The 24,352-nt window shown below is 30.9% G+C and overlaps 1 protein-coding gene across 4 annotated transcripts in view; it reads left to right on the top strand.

Annotated features, from left to right (window-relative positions):
• Positions 1 to 23,869, top strand: part of LOC148309895 (uncharacterized) — a 49,054-nt gene extending 25,185 nt beyond the window's left edge. For 2 of the 4 annotated variants that reach the window (XM_088259323.1, XM_088259320.1), the window contains 2 exons: positions 22,148 to 22,216; positions 22,395 to 23,869. In XM_088259323.1, coding sequence (XP_088115449.1) covers positions 22,213 to 22,216; positions 22,395 to 23,503 — 1,113 coding nt within the window. In that variant the 5' untranslated portion in view covers positions 22,148 to 22,212 and the 3' untranslated portion in view covers positions 23,504 to 23,869. Of the gene's footprint in view, positions 1 to 20; positions 350 to 20,484; positions 20,796 to 22,147; positions 22,217 to 22,394 lie in introns of those variants that run through there. The other 2 variants (XM_088259324.1, XM_088259325.1) reach the window with 2 other exon arrangements.
• The last annotated feature ends 483 nt before the right edge of the window (positions 23,870 to 24,352 follow it).

The raw sequence follows: 24,352 nt of genomic DNA, 5'->3' as shown, positions 1-24,352 counted from the left end.
TTAAGATGGTCCACATTCCACATGATTGATAAATAAATTCTTGTGTTGTGTTTTATAGTGTTTTAATGATTAAATATATTGTGAAATGTGAATGCAACATTATTTTGTTGCTAAGAATGAAAGTATCGGCTCTTTCCTAGATGATTATTTTTCTATGTTTCGTCAGTTATTATGTTGAATTATTGAAATGAAACGTGTAAAATAAATTACGAATTAAGTGAATTGTGATTATCTGTGTAAAATGTGTTCGATTTCTTAGTTTTTTTTTTAAATTTAAATATAAGATAAGAATAAGACATTATCGAATCGATTTATGATTGGAAAAATTCTGTGGAAAACGTCTTAAACTGTGAGTATCTTTTTCGTTAATTTTATCTTTGAAGCATCTTAATATACATTTCATTTTTCAAATACGAAACGATGTTACAATTTACTTTATTATTGCTGTTGGCACTTATTGTTGTATTAATATTCAACTCATTGTTCTTGTCAGGATGCGAATGGACATTTAAAAAAAGTGGATAGTTTTGGACCGATTTCTTCCATACGAACTGGTTATGTTTACTAAATATGTAAATATTGCATCGCGGATAGCAACCATTAGAATAATCTAATAGAATTTCACAATAATAATAATAAATGTGAAATATATATTTTGCAATAAATTATTATTTTAAATTTATATTTATAAAACAGATAATATTATATTTAAAATTAAAAATTAAATTAAAAATTATTTTCCATTGGGTAAATATTCCTACGAAAAATGTTAAATATAAATTCTTTTTTATTGATGTATTCTCTTTGTAGTCTATAACTATGTTGGCGAGTAGTATATTGTAGTATTAAAGAGATGTAATTAATTTTGTATTAAAAAATTTAGGTACCTACTTTTGAAAAATTGCATCTTACAATGTTTTTTGTGCGTTTTTTATGGTTTATTGATAGATTTTATTTTTTCTATTTTCTCAAGAATTCTAATGATCCCAATAAGATTATGTGTGAAATAATAAGCACCCATCCTTACTTATTTGTAAAGATAAATTTGTCAAATATTATTCCCTGTATAGTAATGAATAAATTCCTCTACAAATATGGTAGGTAGGTGAAATCGAGTGGACTCTTTCCTAGCAAAACATCGTAAACGTCAATTGAGTTAAGATAAGGTAGTACATTTATGTTTATTTATGAGAGTTACTACTACTATTTTACTAAATTTTACAAATTTATTATTCAAAACTGCTCGCAGTCAGATCTGCGGGTGGAAAAGAATTAAAGTAATAATTGATTAACCTTTTTTTATTCTTTTTTAACTTAACCGTTTATATACAGGTATTTAAAATTTGTGAGTATGTGTATGTGTTTGTTTTTACATGATATATAAACAAATATTTACCAAGCAAACTCTTACTACCCAGTAAAGTATCCAAAGCTTTATATCGAGTATTTTACCCAACTGTGCCACAGTGCCTATGAAATAACGGAGAATCGATTTATTTTCTTAACTGCCACGAAGACAAACGAATAAACTAATAAAATAACCAATCTGTAACGCAAGTGTTATTCCTGAATCGGTGTACGTGTTATCTTAATCACAGAGACAATAAAAGAAATAAGTTGCATAAAAACCTAATTACAAATTTATTGACAATCTGTTTGGTCACGCATGCGCAGGACAGATAAATTATTATTAATGGTTTCTAAACCAAATATTGATAGTTTTAATATGTTGTCTAATTTATAGAGACAAAACACATTACTTTCAGCATTCCTTATCACACGGCATACGGTGCTGCCAGCGATATAATAATATATTTCAATAAATATGAAAACCGCCCAAGTCCATGAAAGATTTATTTTTTGATTTGTGTTTTATTTGTTAGATTCAAATCCCCGAATCTTGGGTTCTCCTAGACGTAACTAACTATTCCCAAGAGAGATTAAATCGGTCAGTCTGTTCGCGTCACTTTACAAATACATCCTCGTTTTTATAGTAATTCAACGCCTAAGTCACAAATTTTCTGCCGCATAGATAAAATAGGATTTCTATCGAAGGATTAATAAGTCAAATCTAGGAGCACCTAAGTTTTGGGAAAAATATATAATGCATAATCTGTTACATTTATCAACAAAACATGATTTTTAAATGCTTTAAAGAGGCGTGTTGTAAAATGGAGATACGTATACAAAGTATTATACAAAGTCCACGTTATATTGGATACTAAACTGATTTTTCAAAATTTCAGATAAAAAAATATTTTAATGTTTAAACTAAGCACCTTCCCATATCGTTTTTCATATTTACTTTAAAGAAAATATTATTTTGTTTTAAATATATAGCTATAAAACAGACTAGCAAAAAAGTTGTATTTTAAAAATGTGAACAAGTTTTGAATGATTTAATGAAGAATGGGACTTAGGCGACATTGATATTTACCGGCGCATTGTCGACTATGATTCGATGTGATAGATACTTTCCGCTATGTTACATGTGTAACATACATTCCTATACATATGTAATAATTTTAAAAAAAATAATTCATAATAATTTAAACTGTTCGGGTGTGATAAACTGTATGGAATTGTTGTTTACGATGTATTTATACTTCTTTTACTGAGAGGCCGTAAGAGATGAAACTAAAAAACTAATTTATATTTGGCGTTTAATTTGTAGAAAGCCAACACTGATTTTTAGAGTCTATTAAATTGTATTTTATTATTAAAAACACATAAAAATTAATTTTTCACAGAGGATTACAAATTTACCTTTTTCTTTGTTTTTAATAATAAAATACAATTTAGTAGACTCTAAAAATCAGTGTTTGGTTACAATATTAAAAATATATATATATATATATATATATATATATATATATATATATATATATATATATATATATATATATATATATATATATATATATATAAATATATATATATATATATATATATATATATATATATATATATATATATATATATATATATTTATATATATATATATATATATATATATATATATATATATATATATATATATATATATATATATATATATATATATATATATATATATATATACATATATATACATATATATATATATATATATATATATATATATATATATATATATATATATATATATATATATATATATATAAATATATATATATATATATATATATATATATATATATATATATATATATATATATATATATATATATATATATATATATATATATATATATATATATATATATATATATATATATATTTATATGTATATATATATATATATATATATATATATATATATATATATATATATATATATATATATATATATATAAATATATATATATATATATATATATATATATATATATATATATATATATATATATATATATATATATATATATATATATATATATATATATATATATTTATATGTATATATATATATATATATATATATATATATATATATATATATATATATATATATATATATATATATAATATATATATATATATATATATATACATATATACATTTATATGTATATATATATATATATATATATATATATATATATATATATATATATATATATATATATATATATATATATGAAAAACTCATGCTAGTTGAGATAGCGCTGTTTTATCTGTGTATTAATTTAGACTTTAGACATTTATTGGATGAGAACATAAATATATATTTTACAAAATATAAATACAATAAATCAAAAACATATTTCAGTATTTTATAATGGTCATCTTTTGAACGCTTTTGGATAAGGAAACATCTTCGGAATGGTTATATATGACTTGAGAATCTATTATTAGGCAAAAGCACTCGGCTATCAATTGTTTATACGAAGAGAAATTATAAAATCAAATATTTCAATTGGATGCGTTGTATCTACATCAATCTAATCAACATAATCTTTGACTGAAATTTCCTCGATAACCCAAGCCGACGATTTTCGGTAAAGACGACTCTCTTATTATTGGAGCGGTCAAAATATAAAAAAATATTTATTCTGACACTGTTGGCGTGGTGTGAATAAAGCATAGGTAGTTGGCCATCGGCGGGCGTGCCCTCGGAACCCACCTCATGCAAATTATTCACACGTGTGAAAATACGTACACTTTATTTATTTGCAGTCAGCGTTGCGAAATAATCATCGAATTTATGTATGATTACTGATTACTGATTACATACTTGGTATCAATATCCAGTTATTTATGAAATAAAAATCAACTTTAATTTGCAAAAAATAATATTAGATGGATTTCGGAACGCACTCGTTTGTGATTATTTTCTCGCTATTTCTTTTGTAATAATATACTATTCGACAAATGATTTTTGATTGCATGAGATTAGGCAAATTGAAATCGCGCGAAAATAATATTTTGTCCATTTTTATAAATCGTGATAACACATTTTAATTTCCTGACAACCATCAACAAACCCGGTGTAATTTACATTTTGTACAGGGCTTATCAGGCCACCCGACCCTCCTCATTTTCTTGAAAATATAAATTGATTAAACCGTATCAAAATATAACCTACAAAAAAATGGTGATATTCAAGTTTTCGTCAAAAGAAACTTTATCCTGAACAATTACAAATGTTAATCACACGAAGTGCAAACAATACAATGTTGCGTGTTTTTTTTTATTATTTTGCAAATAAAAAGTATTAAAAAAAAACAAGACGATCGATACTACTCTTACTAAAATATATAAAGAAATGAAGAAGATATAACTTGAAAAAGTAATTACGGAGCTCTTAAGTCACATTTGTTCACTATGCAGTAACCGCAGTATTTGTGGACCCTTCTCAGTATTTCGCACTAGGAGTTGGAACTGATGTGAGAGGAAATTTTGATGACATTGGGATCAATTCCATTGAAAATGATGTTTACAATTTTTAGGATTTTCGATTTTATGATTGTCAAAAATATAGAGATCCAAAAAAATCTATGTGGAGCATGGGAAACTCGATATAACCTTTTACAAACTCATAGTGTGAAATAAAGTATTGGAAAGGAAGGAATAAAAAAAAACATAAAACAACACAATTCCCAAACCAGTTAAAAATAAATTTTCAATTTATGTGTTCAATTGCCGAGAATCGAAACCACAACCTCAGTTTCACAGTTGAGAATTTATAGAACTGAAATAAACTATAAATTAAGTCTCCACCTGGTAGCACTACCGGAATAAATCTTTATAAAAGTGTCCTTGCTAATGATTGCTAGGCAAATTAAGCTCCTACAGTACTTTGGAATATCCAGGAACGACCTCTGACCGGAGATGTTATGTAGAAACTATAAATTAGTGGAAATAGGTGTCGACTATTAGTACCTGTCCATGATTTAACCATGTTAACAAGATGCCCATCTGACCTCCCGGCGTCTTTTTATTTATCTAGTCAAATTAAGATCCCATAAATTAAAAGTTTCTGGAAAGACCAATGATAACGGATTGTTAAAAAAAAAGAGAGAAAAAACACACACATGATGCTCAGGGCGCGTAATAGACCACAAAAAACCGGAACGTCACACCGTTCCTGAGATTTTAACAAATATACGTATTTAGTTCCGATTCGTGAGATTGAGAACTAATATATTTACGAGAAAGAAACCGGAGCACTATACTTCTGATTTAAAACGATTTTTTTTTAAATATGTAAACCTTTTCAGTTCCTTTAATTTTGGCAGAATATTTTTTCGTCTCGACTCCATTACCCTCGACAAAGAGATGATACATGAGGTCAGGATTTTCGGCCATTTAATTAGCATAAAAATTGTCAAATTATCGCTTACTTGATGGAACCAAATTCACTTTATTCTAAATAAAGTAAAATAAACTCTTTTACTAAACCTATCAATAATTTAAAACATATTACAAGTACAGTTTTAAACATTAAATCCCATTTTTCCCATTTGCTTCGTCGGGACAGATAATCCACCTATTTAAGTATATACAATACAATATTGTGGACATTATTCGTTGATCCTCTATTTTATTAAATCAATACGTAACCTTTTTGATATAAATAACCGGTACTTACACATTAACCCTATTTGTAACAAAGAAATTATCTTGTATATCCGTAACGAATACATCGTTTCCACTAACATATTACTCTATCGGCTCTGACAGGTTACGTGTAATTTATATCCAGATAAGAGATTACATACTTAAGACATGATCTTACAAACGCATCATGTTGAATATATTTAACAATAAATTATTACATAAGCACATCAATAAAACGGCGAAAACAAACGTGATGAACTTCAGTTGAATACATTGAAAAAGGCTTTATTGAAAATAAAACTTTTAAAATACAGTTTTTAGAAAATGTGAAAATTCGTTAAACGCTTGAATTATTCTGTATTCAGTTCTTTTAGATATTGTACAACACATTTCCTTTATAATGTTTCTTTTATTGGTCCTGTGATGTGAAATAAGGACGCGTTCTATTGTACTTTGATGCGTTTTACTTATGTTTGAATGACTCAAAATTTGAGTTCTTCATATCAGATATTTCGCACTACAAAAAAAACAACAAAAACAACATAGTTTTTTCCATTTTTATTTTTGTTCCGGTGATCTTATAGTTTCGATTTCTTATAGTTTCTTTCACTAGTTAAATATAATTAAAGTGAAAAAAAACGATATAGTCCATTTTTTTCATACTGGTTGATGATTTCTTTGTGAGGATAGTAATGACGCGACGTGATGACGCGACCTAACACATCCGTGACAAATTAAACATATCGCTCACTCCTTTCAAGAACGTCATAAATCAAAAAACTTGATTTATCAGGAGAACGTTTTTAAAGTTTGAAAATATAATACAATGTATTAAAAATAAATATCAAGCCACTTATTGAACTTTTTACTGTGCAACATATCTTGTTAGGTAAAACCTGAGGGTTTTTTCTCCATTTGAAAAATATGTAGTATATTTAAAAAAATAATTAAACAACACTTTTTCTTCAAAATGCAAAAACAACACTTTCTGCCATGTAGCGGGTAAATATTAAGTTAAAAATATGCCGCTTTTGCTGGGGCATAGTACATTTTCTGGGCATTCCGAAAACGTGCACCGCTAAAAATTGACGTTTTTTGATTTATGACGTTCTTGAAAGGAGTGAGCGATATGTGAATAACATTAGGATCTGTTGTTTTAAACATTCCCATGTAGAAAAAAACAACAAATAAAGAAACAATCGTCAATTAGGACGTGGAACTGTGTGCAAATGAGATTATATCGACCCCCTCCCGGGAGAAAGTATGATATCCAGTTTATCTTTGGATAAGTTAATTGCTGTGTTTCCGAAGTGGCAATTAAGGTATAAAGTGTTTAAGTCATACATCAGCTATCCGGCAGTTTTATGGAATTGATCACGCGACGATATCGTCCATCTTGTTGGTCACTTGTTAGCACGGAATACGAGGCTACTGCCCATGCACATTACTACTCTACCCCACTATTCGACTCGACTTCCCGCTGGGTTTCTTGCATCTGGTTTTACGCATACAGTGTACAAATTTTATTATAGTATTATTCCGATACATCTAAAATAATGGATTTTTACATGGAGATATTGTAAACCCGTCGTTCACAATCACAGGAAAAGATTATAGACGTTTTTAATTGTTTAAAGTCCAACAGCCCTTAGGGTGGATTAGATATAGTAACTACAATGTTTGGGTGATTATGACATTACGTTCGGGAACGAAAGTGATATTACCAACATTGACTTCGAGTATTTCTGGGCGTTTGCTAGTCTTCAGTACCTTCGGTATTTAGATTTATTTGTTAATCTAGTGATGGTCATTTACGGAAGTGTATCGGCTCTGCATTTAGTTCTGGTGATTAGTCGCGATTCCGGTAACCTCTCATCTCGCGGCTGGAATGTGATGGTACCTGCACAGCACTGTCGCAATATGGAAATTGATTAACTAGTCCTCCAAATCAGCCGATAACTCCATCAATGGCAGCAGTTTAATTTAGGTGTAATATTTCAAAACAACAGCTTTCTCGCTAATGATCCCGGTCTGGCCAAATCGGGACCCAATAAAATGCTAAAATTGATTGATCGACGGTACGATCATCTCGTTCGGCTAGTTTATGGGTTTGGCGGAGGGTTCTGTAATAAATTCGTGGCAAGTCGAGGAAAAGACGCGCCGCCTGCGGAATATGATAATACATGTATTTGGGACTCGTCAATCTCGGCGAACGGCGAAGAACTTGACAGCTCACAAATTAATGACCAATCATCTTATAACGACGTGTTTTGTAAACTTTTGGAAACAAAAAACCTATGAATAATAAAATGACGATTAATAGAATCAGATCTCTTACAGAGATTTATTGTATCCCGTGATAGATTTATAAAACGTTTGTATACCGGTCTAGCTTGGCTTTTAGCGCCTTCATTATGCCTAGAGAGGTCGAAATAACATTTACTGGGCCATTATGACGCTAAACGCCTAAATAAAGGTTATGTTAGTATGTTGTTTCTAAATTCCACAATATTTAAATGTACAATGATCATGACTCGGAGACCTCAAAACCCATAACTAAACTGTTTTGAAATAGCATTTTTAATTTTTTTAAACCATCACTATTTAATCTCGTGATTCGTCCCAGTAAAAAAAATCAATGTAGAATGACGAATCATATTTTTTTAAAGAATCTGTTTCTATTCGATGGCGAAATCTACTTACGTATTCTTGCAGCCAGTTCTGCTTGATTTTCTTTTTAAATTGAATTATCGATCGTCGAATTTTCTTTCTTTGCCTTCTATAAATCACCTCTTATAAGTGTTATGGCTCGTTATTTTATTTTGTATATTACATTCCATTAATTAAAAAGTATATTCATCAATGGTCGCAGGTACGAGGTAGTAGGTACTCGGTCTGCGTATCGTGGCTAGTGGCCGTGTTTACACTGGCAACGCGCACGACCCGCGCCCGCGACGCTTCACGTGATAAATGGATCCTCTTCTAATATTATAATTGAGAGCGAAAATCCAGCGCTTCTGAAGGAGCGGGTTTCGACATTCCAGTCTCCCCCAAAGTGATGGAACATTAAAATATAGACTTTGAATTATAAATTAAGATTATATTGATTTATCCATACCCTAAACATTGTTTTACGTATATAGAGTTGTTATACTGATTGACAAGTTTTTTTTTTGTATTATTGTCATATATATATATATATATATATATATATATATATATATATATATATATATATATATATATATATATATATATATATATATATATATATATATATATATATATATATATATATATATATACATATATATATATATATATAATATATATATATATATATATATATATATATATATATATATATATATATATATATATATATATATATATATATATATATATATATACATATATGTGTGTGTGTATATAATGATGGTAATATTGAGTTATCTTTGCTACGAAGAATAAAAACACGTACATTACAAATTTGTTCAAAAACAATTCTAATCCAATTATAAAAATCATATCATCAATTCGATCATAATCGATAACATTCAAATAAGTTTTTTTTAAAAAAGGGATAACCCGCGGAGAAGACTCAGTTTTAGAGTCTGAAAGTGGTAGAGAAAGATGTCCAGTCCTGGGTAATTTTAAATATATTACAGTTCAAAAATAACCCATATTTATTTTCATCCCCCCCCTAGTAATCGAACGCCCGGGACCTCCAGCACGGTAGCTAAACACGCCAACCATTACACCACGGGGGCGGACATAGGCAGACTTAGATCTCCATGTTCCACCACTGTATCCAGGCGTCCGCGTACACCGTCAAGCTACCCAATATATCCACAATAACTCGAGGTGTGAAATAAATTTTAAAATGTCACGTATTAATTGCCGGCGATTTTTTGTTGAATCGCTTCGAGGGTTGGTTTTCTTATTCCATTTTTATTATTATTTATTTGTTCTGGTCAGCAGTTTATCAAAAAATCGATTAAGATGACGTATTTACTATGCAGATTGTCCAGTTAGGTGTCGAATATTAAACGTAAACGACCAAAAGGATAATAATATTATTGTCTTTATGAAATTTATGGGTTGCTTAAATCTAATCACAGTCATGCAAATAAAATTCCATGAGTATTTTTTCCGAGATAGCAAGATTGAAATATATGTATATATACATATATATATATATATATATATATATATATATATATATATATATATATATATATATATATATATATATATATATATATATAAATATATTTATAATTTAACTTTTTATCCTCTCCTCAGTCCATATCTAGAAATAAGCTATGAAATAGGCTTCTGCATTGTATAAAAAGTACTTCAAAAAAATAACTTACGTATTGGGTTCTGGGCGATAATAACTTATCATGTCATTTTCTATGTTTCAACACTTTCGTTTACCATAGAAAATTACGATTTCTTAATCATTAATTTACCATGGAGTTTTTTAGTCGTAAGAAAGTAATTTAGTTTTGATTTGAATCAGTTGAAAAAAATAAAATGGTTTGATATGATAATTAATTCTCATTTTGGATTAAAATATATTCTTGGGTCTACTCCTCCCCTCGTATTTCAAAATAAATATAATTTCTTAATTGACATTATAAATCATACAAAACAATTCCGTAATGGAGGTGCTGAAGTTATTATATATAAAATTAAAAACTTTAGAACACAGCGCGTTGAAATATTTATTTACACATACTACATGCGATATATATTTTAAATTAAGAGACTTCAAAGAATATATATAAACCTAACAATCTCTTCTTTTTATTATTCTACTAACAGGAACGTATTTATTTTAAATGATAAAAATATAATTATTTCTCATTATTTGAAAGAATGCGACTTTCGCGACATTTACAAACAAGAAAAAAATGAACGCAATAAAATTAATAAAAATAATTTGAGTTACTTGAGTTAAATATAAGCCCCCACTTCTGATAACAGGCTACATATTCACTTTTTTCAAGATGAAACATCCATCAGAATGATGATAACATTAATAAAAACAAAACCACAGAAATCGTTTTAAAACAGATGTTATTTGAAGTTATCAATAATATGAGTTTATCATTGTTATGTTATTTTAAGGATATTTTATTTTAATAATATATATATACTTATATATACTATTAAAATAAAATATATATATATATATATATATATATATATATATATATATATATATATATATATATATATATATATATATATATACATTTTTACACATATACATATTTCTATAGCTGAAAAAAATAAATTCTCAAAATAACCTTGAAAATAACAGGTGCCCTGCAGTTTTCCTTACATCCTTCATTGATATCATATGAGTTGTTACACACAATGGAAAATCAAAAGAAACCTCTTTCTGAACGCGTACCAACAACAAGGTTACGTAGAAAGCGATATTAGTGTTTAATGGGAATATAGAACATAAGGCGTTAACATGGACCGAAGTAAATCAAGTGTTCTGTCAACATTACTCCGTGTGAATATCGGAGTATTACAAAATAAAATTGGAAAACACGACCTTACACCTTACATTTTGGAGTAAGTACTTAATCACCGATATTTATGTGGCGTCGAAAGTTACCATTCGACGCTTTGTTACCGATATGGTAATATGCGGATAGATGCCCTGGAGGATAGATGCCTCTCCCAGCGCAGTTTCCTTTATTTACCCCCATCCGCATCGGACCAATACGCCGCACCGTCTACTTCATCGTGTATTTTGTGTAGGCAAGGTTATCAGTCCTGCAGTCTACACAGTTAAATCTAAGAATAGAATATATTAAGAAAGAATAGTAGTGAGGAAAATAATAATAGCAGTAACAGCTAGGGTACTCTGGGTTGCATTCGCGTATTCGAACAAGCTTGTGTTAGCTAATGTGTACGAGTTCATCGAGATGTACATCAGTGTACCCGCGTTAACAATTTGACAATTTTCATGATACTAACCATTTAACTGTTGAATTGTACAATTGAGTATTATATTGACATACTTATATAAATTAAAATCTCTTTGGTAAAGATAAGTATCTGATATTTTCGTCGGAAACTTTTAATACCTATTCTCTAGAACGTTGAAACAAGTATATTGGAGATATCATAATAATTATTTATTGGGCATCGATAAAAAGACAATAATATTGTTGCAGCCCATTATTAAAATGAAACGAGCTCCCAGATGCTATCTCAATTATTGACGAAAAAACTAGTACGAGTATGTCTGCCTTAAAGGTTTCGTCTCCCTGGTACACTTTAGTGCAGATATGAACAACATATGACACGCGTGTGTCAAGGTGACACCCTGAAAAATATTGATTCAACGTTATCTTCTTCTTAGTGCAAGCCTCGTAGATCTAGACCGTGAGATAATTTTTGTGCTATGGATTCCCAAGGCAGGTTTTCTAAGAGCCCAGGCGAATTAGACATCAACTCCATTTTATTTTTAAATAGTTTTGTTTTTAGGCATAAGTATTCCCTAGTAGGACCCAGAGGTCCTCAAAAGTCCTCACCCCTCAGGTGTCCGCTCCCCTTCGCCAACCCTTAAATCTGCCCCTGTCCGTGTTTTTTTCGAATACTACAGTTTTGAAAAAAAAAACTGTCAAAAGCAAAATGATCACATTTTTGTATATGTTTTAAGTTGTTTGGACATTCGTTCATTATACAAACTCTCGAAGAAAAAGGTCCGCCATCTCTGGAACGTATTTTACTGTTAAATTTCCCAAAGATTAATCGCTTAATCACGAGTAAGTGAGTAAATTATGAAAAATAATAATATATCAATTTTGTAATCCAACTTCAGCATCAGTAATAAAATGGAGCATGCGTATTTACGAACAAGTGTTTTGATCATGGCTTTATTAAGTGAAATATTGGATGTTTACGAGAAGGAGAAAATGCTTGGACATGGTATCTCCATTAGGTTTAAACCGCAGCGTGTGGTCTTTGATATGTAAACTTGTCAACAATAATGATTTTTCTATGTATGCATATGTAATCATCCGTTATTATACAAATTGTATTTGAGTTATCTTAACCATCCGAGGACAAAGTTTTCTCTGCACATTGTAAATATTTGCTCATTAAAATTAATTCTTAGGGAGTTTTTTCACCATATTGTTTTTCATACTATGTATGTCTACTAGTACGCAATTAAGGAGTGTGTGTGTGTCTACTTTTTTTGGAGGACTGTATTTTTTATTTACATATATTATAACTTTAGAAATAGATGTGCAATAGGCTAGTAAATATGAACACACTTGTGGAATTTATTTTAGGACATCTTTCACATCCATTTTCGAGATGAGTTAGGAAGATTCCAAAATCCGAGAGGACTTGGACTTTTTTATAAGACAATCGAACCTGTGAATAGCTTTCGTTGTCTTTTGTGTGAAAACCTTAAACTAGGCCATGTCCAACATATGTAGCTTCCTCTCGTGTGCACATTTTTGTCGCATTTTGATTGGCCGGCAGCTCAGGTCGTTACTTTGAGCTGGATAATATGCATGTGTTGCATTTCACATGTGTCGCTGATGATCTCGAGGCCCGCGGTGTGTAGAGTACTATAGAGTGTAATGGCAGAGTTTACAAGAGACAAGCCGCGCCCAACAAATTGGGTACCGCATGCCGGTGAGGGAGAACAGATTTCAATCACGATACAGCAGCCGAACCGAGCAAACCCACAGCCCCCGGCCTGGCCAGGGACTGCCAATCCTAATCCAGAGTTGAGAGTATTTTTCTGCCAAAAAACTATTTTAAAATTGGGAGAACGCTTAAAAAAATACGACTTAAATAAATCATTTGGTAGAATCTGTGCATTTAAGAATCAAGCTCCGCTCGCTTTCCATTATTCGCTTTATTTATTTATACGCCCTCAATAGCCTCTTTCAATATAGATTTATATGTGTACACTCGTACATACATCAGTTATATTGTTAGTATATCTATTATTGAATAATATAGTCATACATACTTATTGTTATTGCATTTTTTATTGATCCCTATCCGCATCCAGATTGTGCATAACGCGCCATATCAAATTGACGCGGTATTAACTTCATATAAACTTGATATATTGTTTCGGCATTCTTTTTGTGGTTAAGACATGGTGAAATTGTAAATGAGAACACTTGTTTCTTACCACTTGAGTTATATTCACCCTCTTACTCGCCCCCCCTCTTCTTACTTACAGTACAAATATTTTTTTATGCTTCAGTTTATATTCAGACCCGAAGATGGAAGCATCTGTAGCTTACGAAACTATTCGTTTAAATAAATATAACGCAAGTGGTAAAAAAGAAGTGTTCTCATTTAAAACTTAAACTTCAATTACACGAAGTCTCGGATGTTGAAGCGGAATTTATTTGATGGGATACAGATGGAGCAAGGGAAAGAGCTCAGAGTGAAAAAAATTACCGCTATGTGGAATGGAAGAGGAATAGTAGATAGGACAAGCAGAATAGCAGTAGCTTGGGCACTTAAGGTACTATATACATACTCGTATGGGCATGTGTTTGATGTCTCCTGAAGAAAATATTTTAACATTATATAGTACACAGAGGTTATTAAAAACACAATATGAAGCATTGTATCACGATTAGAGCACGATCCTTCAACAATTTACAAAAGTTGATGCAAATAATTCAATCCATTTTTTTATTCTAGATAATTTCAAACTTTTAAATACAAATCATGAAATGTACTGGAAAACATGATATTTTGTATTTATATAAATATACACTTTGTTTTTTGAACGTACAGTGATTTACTAAGTAGTACCGGTGATAAAATTATAGATATAAAAAAATAAGTCATCGTAAACAGAACACCGGTATTTTATAAAACAATTACCATGAAAAAATCATTACAAGTTAACTAGAAAACATACATAAGATAATATGATGAACACGGCCAAAAAAGACTTGGCACGATTGGACGAATCAAAATCTAACATTCGGTATTATCAAGTGTCTAAAATATGGAAGGTAAAGAAGGAACATATACTAATTCCGTTTATTGGGGAAAATCCTACCCGAAGTACTGAAATTGATTCAGCTGCCCTGAGCGCTGACCGAAGTGGGTACTCGACACATACTCTTGACATGCACCGTAGCCACTCGCGGAGTTCTCGCCAATAACCCGTCACAGCTCACACACGAGATGAAGAGATATCATTCCTATTCTACTGTTAAATTAACTCCACCGCGCGTCGTTCATCATATCTCCTGATACGTATCCGATACTTAACGCTGTCATTTCACGAACCAACACCTAGAAATCAATGGCCCTCTTAATTATAAATGTAACGCTGCCTATACAATGTTTTCAATATAAATTAACACGCTTTAAAAATGCGATAACAAATTAACTACCTACCTTCGGCACTTTTTTATTGATGTGTTGCAATACGGGATGGTCCTTAGGAACAAAACTAACGAACGTACTATTAGGTGTAATAAACTGAATACAAGGAGTCCAGTTGGAGCCTAAGTAAGAACATAAGAGGTGTCGTATAAGCCGTAACTAGATTTCATAGTAACTTGGACGCTAGGTAAAAAAAAAGTGTTATCGAAGGCTTTCAGGTGATTAGTATGCTATTCTGGCATTAGGAGATGTCCCCGATTTGATTGTCATCCGAATCAAAAGTAAAGGTTCTGAGATCATGTTCGCACATTATCTAGCACTGGACGGACATACATGTTGATAAATTATTGCAACGTGCTTCCTAAACATTTTGTTTACATAACCAGAATATGTTCGATCTCCATATTGTACAATATTTGAAAAACTTCAAGAAAAAGAAATCAAGTGGTGTGGATGCTCATGGCCAAAATGCATCATAAGCCCAGTTGATGGCGAAAGTTTTCTTATTAATTGCATCATCTCTAGAAAACACATTTCATTAATCTATATCTTTTTTGTAGATTTAAGCATTGTAGTTTTTCACTTATTCGCCCTTTTTCGTTCCCTTTCCTTAAACATTTACGTATTCGTAAAAACTTAATGTGGAACATAATGTTATATAAATTCGTATGTACATATACTGTTTCTATAATATTTATATTTTATAAAATAAAGTGATGGTTTTATTTTTATTTTTATTTTTTCGAAAAGTTTTTTTAATTAAAATAGTTGGAGCTACTCGAGATAATCACATTGTCATTCACTTTTTCACTTGACTAATTTTTTAGAATTTTTTTCCCTTCAAGTAAAAGCTTTCTTACGTTTTCCAAAATATAATAAAATAAGGATAATAAATTTCTCCGTGGATAACAACATAACATCATATAATCGTTTGTAGGAGGGTCAGAATTTTGTCGTCATAAAACACGGTATCAGGATTAGATCGCTAGTTGATTTATTTATTGTTTCAAAATGGCGCCATTCCACCCATGAAATTTAATCTGATCGTTAAGTCAAGCAAATCGCTAATCAAAGCCTACGTAACTACCTTAACGTATCAGTTTAGAAATCACCATAATACGATGTTCTCGAAATCTCGCTGTTATTTATCGCAACACGCTATTTTATTGCGTACATAATGGACATGAATATGAATTATTATGATTATTATAAATCTGATTTAAAAAATATATTTTTACGGATAATTTAATGAATTAGACGAGGAAAAGTATAACGCCGAAATTCTCCTTTTCCTTTTCCATGTGGCAGTAGTGACCTTCTCTTCTTATATTCTACTCCTAGATACGAACAATAATCTAAGCGCCAGAATTGATAGCGATACCTTCATAATGATCAACGGCGCAATTAGCACTATGTCGTCCGTCGCGGTGCTCATTGCACTTGGGTGCAGATAGTTGGCAAAAGAACGGATGAATAAATAAAAATTCGCCAATTGTGACCCAATAATCATTTCGCATTGTCATTTTAGGTCCATAGTAAATTATAGGTAGAAAATATGGAAATTTATTATTTAAGAATAGCGGTAATATTGTATACAAAATTAATTGAAATTATATGAAGAAAGCTACGATAATAACCACGCGTTATTAGAAATATACAACTAATATTATGCACATAAATATATTTATAACAATACCTGGAACGTTTGACCATAATGTCAAATATGCGTATAAATATTGTTGATATATGAGTTTTCTATAGAAATCTGCCAAAGGACATTAACAGTTCAGTGGGCGGAATAGAAACTGCCCGTTTTATTTACGCTTATCATTTTTTAATGATGATTTTTAAATGATTGCATCTCCTGACGGAACCTCCCACTGAGAATATTAACATAACTCGGAGATAACTTTTACAGATCGAATTCTAAATTATTGACGAGATGATCTTTACATTTATGACTTAATCGAGATAATAAAGTGATATTCTTACACAAAAAATGAATAAAGTTAAGGTCGACAATAATATTTAATGAGTCGTATGTTTGTAGCCGATGTTAATGAAATTCACTTTTTTCGATCGAGTCGGTGATTTTTGGATATTACATTTGCGGATTCTTTCCGATAATTTATTTTCTACCTCAGGTATATATAGCATATACATACGTTAATTTATTTTCTTTTCAGCTTAAGATTTTTTCAACTGTTAGATAAAAGAACACATTTTCAGATTTCTATTTATTTATTATTTCTTATTTTTTCATGAATACTAATAAATACAGAGCAATGAATCACAAAAAGATTTTTATTAAATTATTAATTTTCATTTACAATATACCTGGAATTTACATCAGTAGGCATAACTAAAAATACTATTTGAAGAACCACTTTAATTTTAAAAGCACTCTTCCTGATTTGGAATGAGTGAATTACAAGAAGATACGCATTACCGGTTGGTTCTACGGGTGTGAGAACAATCTATCCTTGTAAATATGTGAAAGATATCAATGTTCCGGGAATGTTCCCGAAATACTGAATGTACCGCAACAATATCCTCAGATACTTTACTCGAGCGAGAGGTGGGTATGGGAAGACTGTACAACAGTACGTGTGGTCAACTAGAACTATACGCTTCCAAAACGGCTAGACGGCAAACTGAGCTGTGTTTATCACCTCACCTGAATTTAGTGGGTCATAAACTGACAGATACAGACAATACTTATCTCGTATGCCCAATATTTGTGTTCCTCTCTAGAATACGTGATGTAATGATACGCCTAATTAATTATTTAACACTTTTATTGCTCTCCGAGGGCGGCCAGTCCACCATTCAGCCACGTGGGCCGCCCGGGAGAGATGTGTCTCAATTATATTCTTCGTCTTCCTTCTTGTTTATTGTATCTTTAATTCATTTGACAGGTTTGGGTTTTTGTTCTGATATAAATCAACCTTTATCACCTTTAAAATATAGAGGGTACTTTCCTGTACAATCCTTCTAGGAATATCGTTATATTTTATCGCTTTAGTTGATTCGTATTGTACTTACAATACACATGTATAAAAATATAGATACCTACGTGAACTACGGATTCTTCGATGAAAAATAAAAACTCTGGAAGTTAGTGAAAATCCAGATTCGAAGGTTTTTTATTATATTTTTATCAATAAAAAACCTTCGAATTTTCAGGATCAAAGATACTGTTTATCTACACGAATAGAAACTAACAAAATTAACCTGATAGGATAAAATAAGTTTTTTTTATATTTTAAAAATAATTTACAATCACAGAAAGCTTGTTATTCAATTTATTTATAAATGTATCTGTATACTGTAAGCATTAGACCAAAATATTTTTTTTCAATTATTCGGCATCCTAACTAGACTGTAATGTCTGTCGGTATACGTATGTACCTGTATTTATATCTTTTTATTTATTGATATTGTGCCAAATTCAACATGAATTCCCTTGTAACATGGTTTATATTGCATGTGGCAAGGACAAGAATGTCCTGTGACAGGCGACAAGCATTACAGGACAAGTTTATTCAAAGCTATTTTTATCTTCGATGTACGATTACTCGTACATCGAAGATAAAAAATATTTACATATGTATGTACAATATGTTAATGTAGGTACCTACATATGTACTACGAGTATACATAAATAAAGCTTTCGTTTGTTTTTTTGTATTTTAAAGGCTTTAAAACCATTATAGATAACTTTATTTTTAGGCGTGAGCTTAAAAAGGACATAAAATTTTATATACATATGTAATATTATGGAAATTCATTCGGGGATAAGTTTTTCTATTACCTCAAAACCTTAAACTCAGGTGATGGAAAAATTTACATTTCTATCTCCGGTCTTTGCTTCCTCTGTGATATACAATCGTTTATTAAATGAGTGCACTCTCCTTATCATCCTTTGTTTACTTTGTGTTATACCACTTTTATAAACTTTGTGACTACCGGTTTCGGAAAATTATTCCATTATCAGGTCATTCAAATAAAATTATTACGATTTGACATTTGCGTAAAATTTTTATTTTTTTTAAATTATGACAAATTAATTAGTTATTAATATTTTAAGGTGAACAGTTGCTTCCTCACCCATAGGTTGTACTCGCAATCATCGGTAATACTAATGGTATGTTTTAAATCATCCCAATTGTTTCTCAAAATTAAAAATATCAATTGAAAACCCCCAATTCTTTGACCCCTGTCTCCACCCTAAATGTGCATAACGCATCTCGTCCGATGCATCGATGCATGAGATCTTAACTTGATCGTCAATTTTCTGAAGGTAAGGTGACCAGTCCTGAGCTCCAGATTCAAAGACCAAGGAGTGGAATATATTTGTCAGGATGGAGATAACATAAGTGAAGAAGTTCAGGGTGAAGATCATTATGGGAAAGCCAGTAGATGAGGAACAGTATAAAACAGGAAAAAGAGAATAGCACTGGTTAGGGCCATTAGAGTTTCATACACGTACCCGTAATTCTTTTTCTTCTTCCAACTCGTTCATTTATCGCTTTGTCCTAGTATTATCTTACACAAAGGCAGGTTGTCAGACCTGCACTTCGGGTACCAGTACAGAGTGATATTAAATTAAAAATAGAGGGGTCACTTATACGTATGTTCAACCTTTGGGAATCGAACCCGGGACCTCCAGTATAGCCAAACACGACAACGTTATGCAATTTGGACAAAGTGATTTTTACAATTCCATCGAAGTCAGCTTAATATACCCAATTAGAGACGGAAATAAATCAAACAATGATACCTTCAAATATGTAATAATACATACATACCTTCATGAATATCCGGCATTTGTTGAAATAGAATATTAGTTTCTTGTGATACAGAATTTATACAATTTATAGAATTATTTAAACATTTTTTAAATAACAAAAAAGAATGATTACAACCGAATCGATCTTTTTTGTTTTGGAAAATGGTTCAATAGCATAAAAACTTACAATGTAACTGCAAAATGAAAGTGGAAACAATAAATGCTTGTCAGGTCTTTTAAAAAATATTGTTAATTAAATAACGCGACACAACGCAATGTATAAATATGAGTGTACATAAGTGTATGTTACTCCTACGAGAAGCCATAATAATCCCACATGAGAATAGAAATTATTAATTTAAGTGTGATCGAAAAGATAAATAAATCAAGAATTATTGTTTGATCGTGTTTTGAAATTAGTCGTGAAGTAAATTTTGTATTCTCTCCCGTAAAGGAACAATGACAAAATTAATATGCCTATATTGTTTTTTTATTCTTTCAAATGTATCATCAATGTGTGGGAAGGGTATGATTACATTGTATAAGATAAAATGTATTCGTAATATTGGTACCAGTTAAAAAAATTATAAAATTAACAAAATGTCATGATATATGTATTCATAGTGGACCACCTAAAGTGTAGGTGGTTTAGGTCTAAACCTTAATATTTATACTGAACTAAAAATAATATAATATTTATTCCACTGAATGGTCGCGAGCATTTTACAGTGTCCAATTGACCAAAGTGCAAGTACGGGTATGCAGCCCCGAGTGCCCTTATTCCTTTTCTCCTTTTCCTCTCAACTATTCCTCCTTCACTTCCTTTCCTATATAGTAGTAATTTTCTGCTTTCCTGAGATTCTACACTTACTTCAATTGTATTGTTTCAAATATATTCCATTCATAGATCCAAAAGTCTATAGTGCAGTGTATTGAGTTAACGTCCCCGTCAACCGATGCAGTGCCCTACGCACAATTTGTGTGTGTGTGTGTGTGTAGTGAGAAATACAATAATGATATGTATATTATATTTATTATCGTGACGACAAGTCCGAGGTTCCTTCGCGATCCCCTTAACTCACGACCCGCCATTACAATGTCATACTTAACATTCACGTGAAATGTCTTTTATCTGCCTTAACACACGCGACACGGCTTGGTGACATCTTCATTGGCCATTATTATTATTACGAACAATAAATACTAAATAAACGAATATATAAAGAAGAGGGCCTGCGCCCTGTGCCCACACCTTGTGGTATTCACAACAATGTCATCAAATTTTGATCACATCTGTATTCAAATTGGCATTTATTTAACAGAAACTGAATAAACTCCCTATCCTCAATTTTATGTATTATCTAAGATACTCGTATTTTATCTGTTTAAATTATAGTTTATATGCGACCAAAACAAGTCAATAATGGGTCAATCGTGTCCGGGGCTATTCTGTGTATCTTATCCGTCACCATTGACTAACCATCGTAATCATTTCGTTATAAATATCCCAGTAATGCACTCGGGTCATTCGATCTCTTTGCACTTTCGTTATCATCGTCAATAAAATCGATCGAAGAAGATTATGACACGCGGAGAATACAATTAGTTCGCCCACGTTTTAGTAGCACAGTACCATAAAACAAGCGAACGACAAGACAGAATTTTGCATTTAAGCATGTCTAAGGCAGTTCAAACGCAGCCATAGAATGTTTTCCCATAAAAATATATATCTAGACTTCATCTGACTGTAAGACGATACCTCTTTCGCTGCAGGGATCGTCAATGGCCTTCTGAATATCGAATTACTATTGTGTGGGCCCTACATTATTTTTTCGTGTTCGCTCTCTTTATTTTATTACTTTTATTTCTACTTTTCAGATCACCTACATTGATATCAGCATTCGATCTATAATACATAGATTTCCAATATCCCGGATTTTACAATGGGTAAGTGTTAGTAGTTAATTTATTTTTATAAATTAATAAATAACGCGGTAAAAACATAACAAAAGTAGTTTTTCATAATCATATTTGACAGTTTTAAAATGATTTGGGAAGCTATTTTAAATTTATCGCTATTGTAAGTTCGTATGTGCGTTTTTACGGTTAGTTAATTTATTTTCAGAAACTTCTCTTAATCCCAAAGATGATAGCAAAGTGGTCAAAAGAAAACGATCAAATAGCTCTCCTTCGAAAATATGCGATGATGTAGAACAAAGGAAAATTCCTACTTCTCCAACTTGTTCAGGGCCAAATACTTCCAAAGAAGATTCAGATTGTGCCGAGATATCTAAGGATATATCTTCGGTCTTTTTAACAACATCTCCGAATAAACGCAAATCATCAAAACCAAAGAAAGTAGAAAAGGTTATAGAAATGAATTCGTCTAATTTATTAAATGATAGAAATGAAACTAATTCACGAGAAATTGACAACAATAAAATTTCAGATTTTGGGGAAACCCCAAAGATAATGGAAGATATGATAAAAAATATTATTTTGTCACTAAATGTAAAGTCAGAGAAAGTAGGTGCGGAAAGATTTGGAAAAGACGATATATCTGAAGCTTTAGAAGATAATAAAGGATTTGCTAAAGAAATCTTAAAAGCTCTAACCCCTTTACTAAGAGCCAAAGCGATAGAAGGAACTAACGTTATGAAAGAGGCGTTTAACACAACAACAGTAAAAGATATTACTTCGTCGGTTGTTAGTCCTTTAGTGAAAAAAACGGAAAAAATATTGGAGAAAATCGAAGCATCGGAGAGAGCGAAGGAAAAAGAAAAAAGAATGCAGTCGCCCATAACTCCGCTCGTAATGAAATCAGTATACAAATCAGAGACGTCATCCGCATCCAATCAGTTAAAGAAATCAGAGGAAAAACCTGAAACATCTAAAAATGTGGACCGAAAGAAATGGCCCGAGGCAAGTAGTCCAAAGTGTTCTGGGAAATCGAAAAAAGATCTCGCTCGGCGCGCGTCTATTGGGACACCTGGAAGAAGACTAGCTAACGATACGATATGTGCAGAACTTCAAGCCATGAAGATGAAGATACTAAAAGCTAAAAAGATCATGGACAGGTCTGATTCTGTCATCCAAGATGAACTATCGGACTGTCTACAAGAAATCATCAACACCAACGACACACTCGGGACCTATAAACTCTCAGAAATAGAAGAATTGAAGAAGCTCATTCGAGACTCTGAGGAATCACTATCTGAAGATAGTTCAGATTAAACATTAATTCTTTCTTCATTCCGTTATGATAAATCTACACATTGTACATTTAAAAATTGTTTTGACTTTAAAACGAAAATATCAAAAGTTTTTGCCATTCTTGCAATAGCATGAAATTAAGTTAAAACATTTGGTTTAGATTATGTTGAATTTTAATTATCAGCTATGTGATAATGTAGATGAGAGAAATATTTTTAATAATTTTGACTAATACGCTCGTATTTTTTTGAATCTTGTAACGATTCATTTAGATGATTTCTGTTGACAGTTTACATATACTTACATAATACATTTTTGTACACAAAATCAAATACAATAAACTTCGTGTCTCCCATGTTTTGGCCCATATCATGTGATTCAATGACATTAAAGCAATTTGAATAAAGAATTAAGTTTTATTCGATTAACCTAACTCAAGGGTAATAAAATTATTTCAAAAGAATCCCGCGGTGATTTGTAATCTACGATATAAAGACATCCAAATGCCCCGTGTGGAGCCACTTTGAACCGTTTGGTTGTGCAGCTTTGAGCCATTTCGCCCTCCAGCGTCGGTATGTTTTTTATTCTTCTGCTTCTAGTATGGTTTTTAAACAAAATCTTGGTGTTTTTATAAATGCGAAACGTATTAAGTCAGTAATAGATAATTTATAGTGCCTGCAAAATACCTAAAGGGCGGGAAGAAACCCGCAAAGCCCCTACTAAGAGGCTCGTCTGTAGGTAGGATAGTAAGGATAGGGAAGGTATTTACCTACTTTTTATTTAAGTTGAAGTTAAGTTTATTTTACTTTATTTATTTAAGTTGAAGGTGAAAAATGCATCACAAACATCAAGACTAATTGAAAATAACTC

This window comes from Brachycentrus maculatus, unplaced genomic scaffold (assembly GCF_059751285.1).
Source record: "Brachycentrus maculatus isolate JH-2025_06_01 unplaced genomic scaffold, ASM5975128v1 h1tg000116l, whole genome shotgun sequence".
Taxonomy (NCBI): domain Eukaryota; kingdom Metazoa; phylum Arthropoda; class Insecta; order Trichoptera; family Brachycentridae; genus Brachycentrus; species Brachycentrus maculatus.
This window is presented reverse-complemented; position numbering and strand designations above follow the sequence as displayed.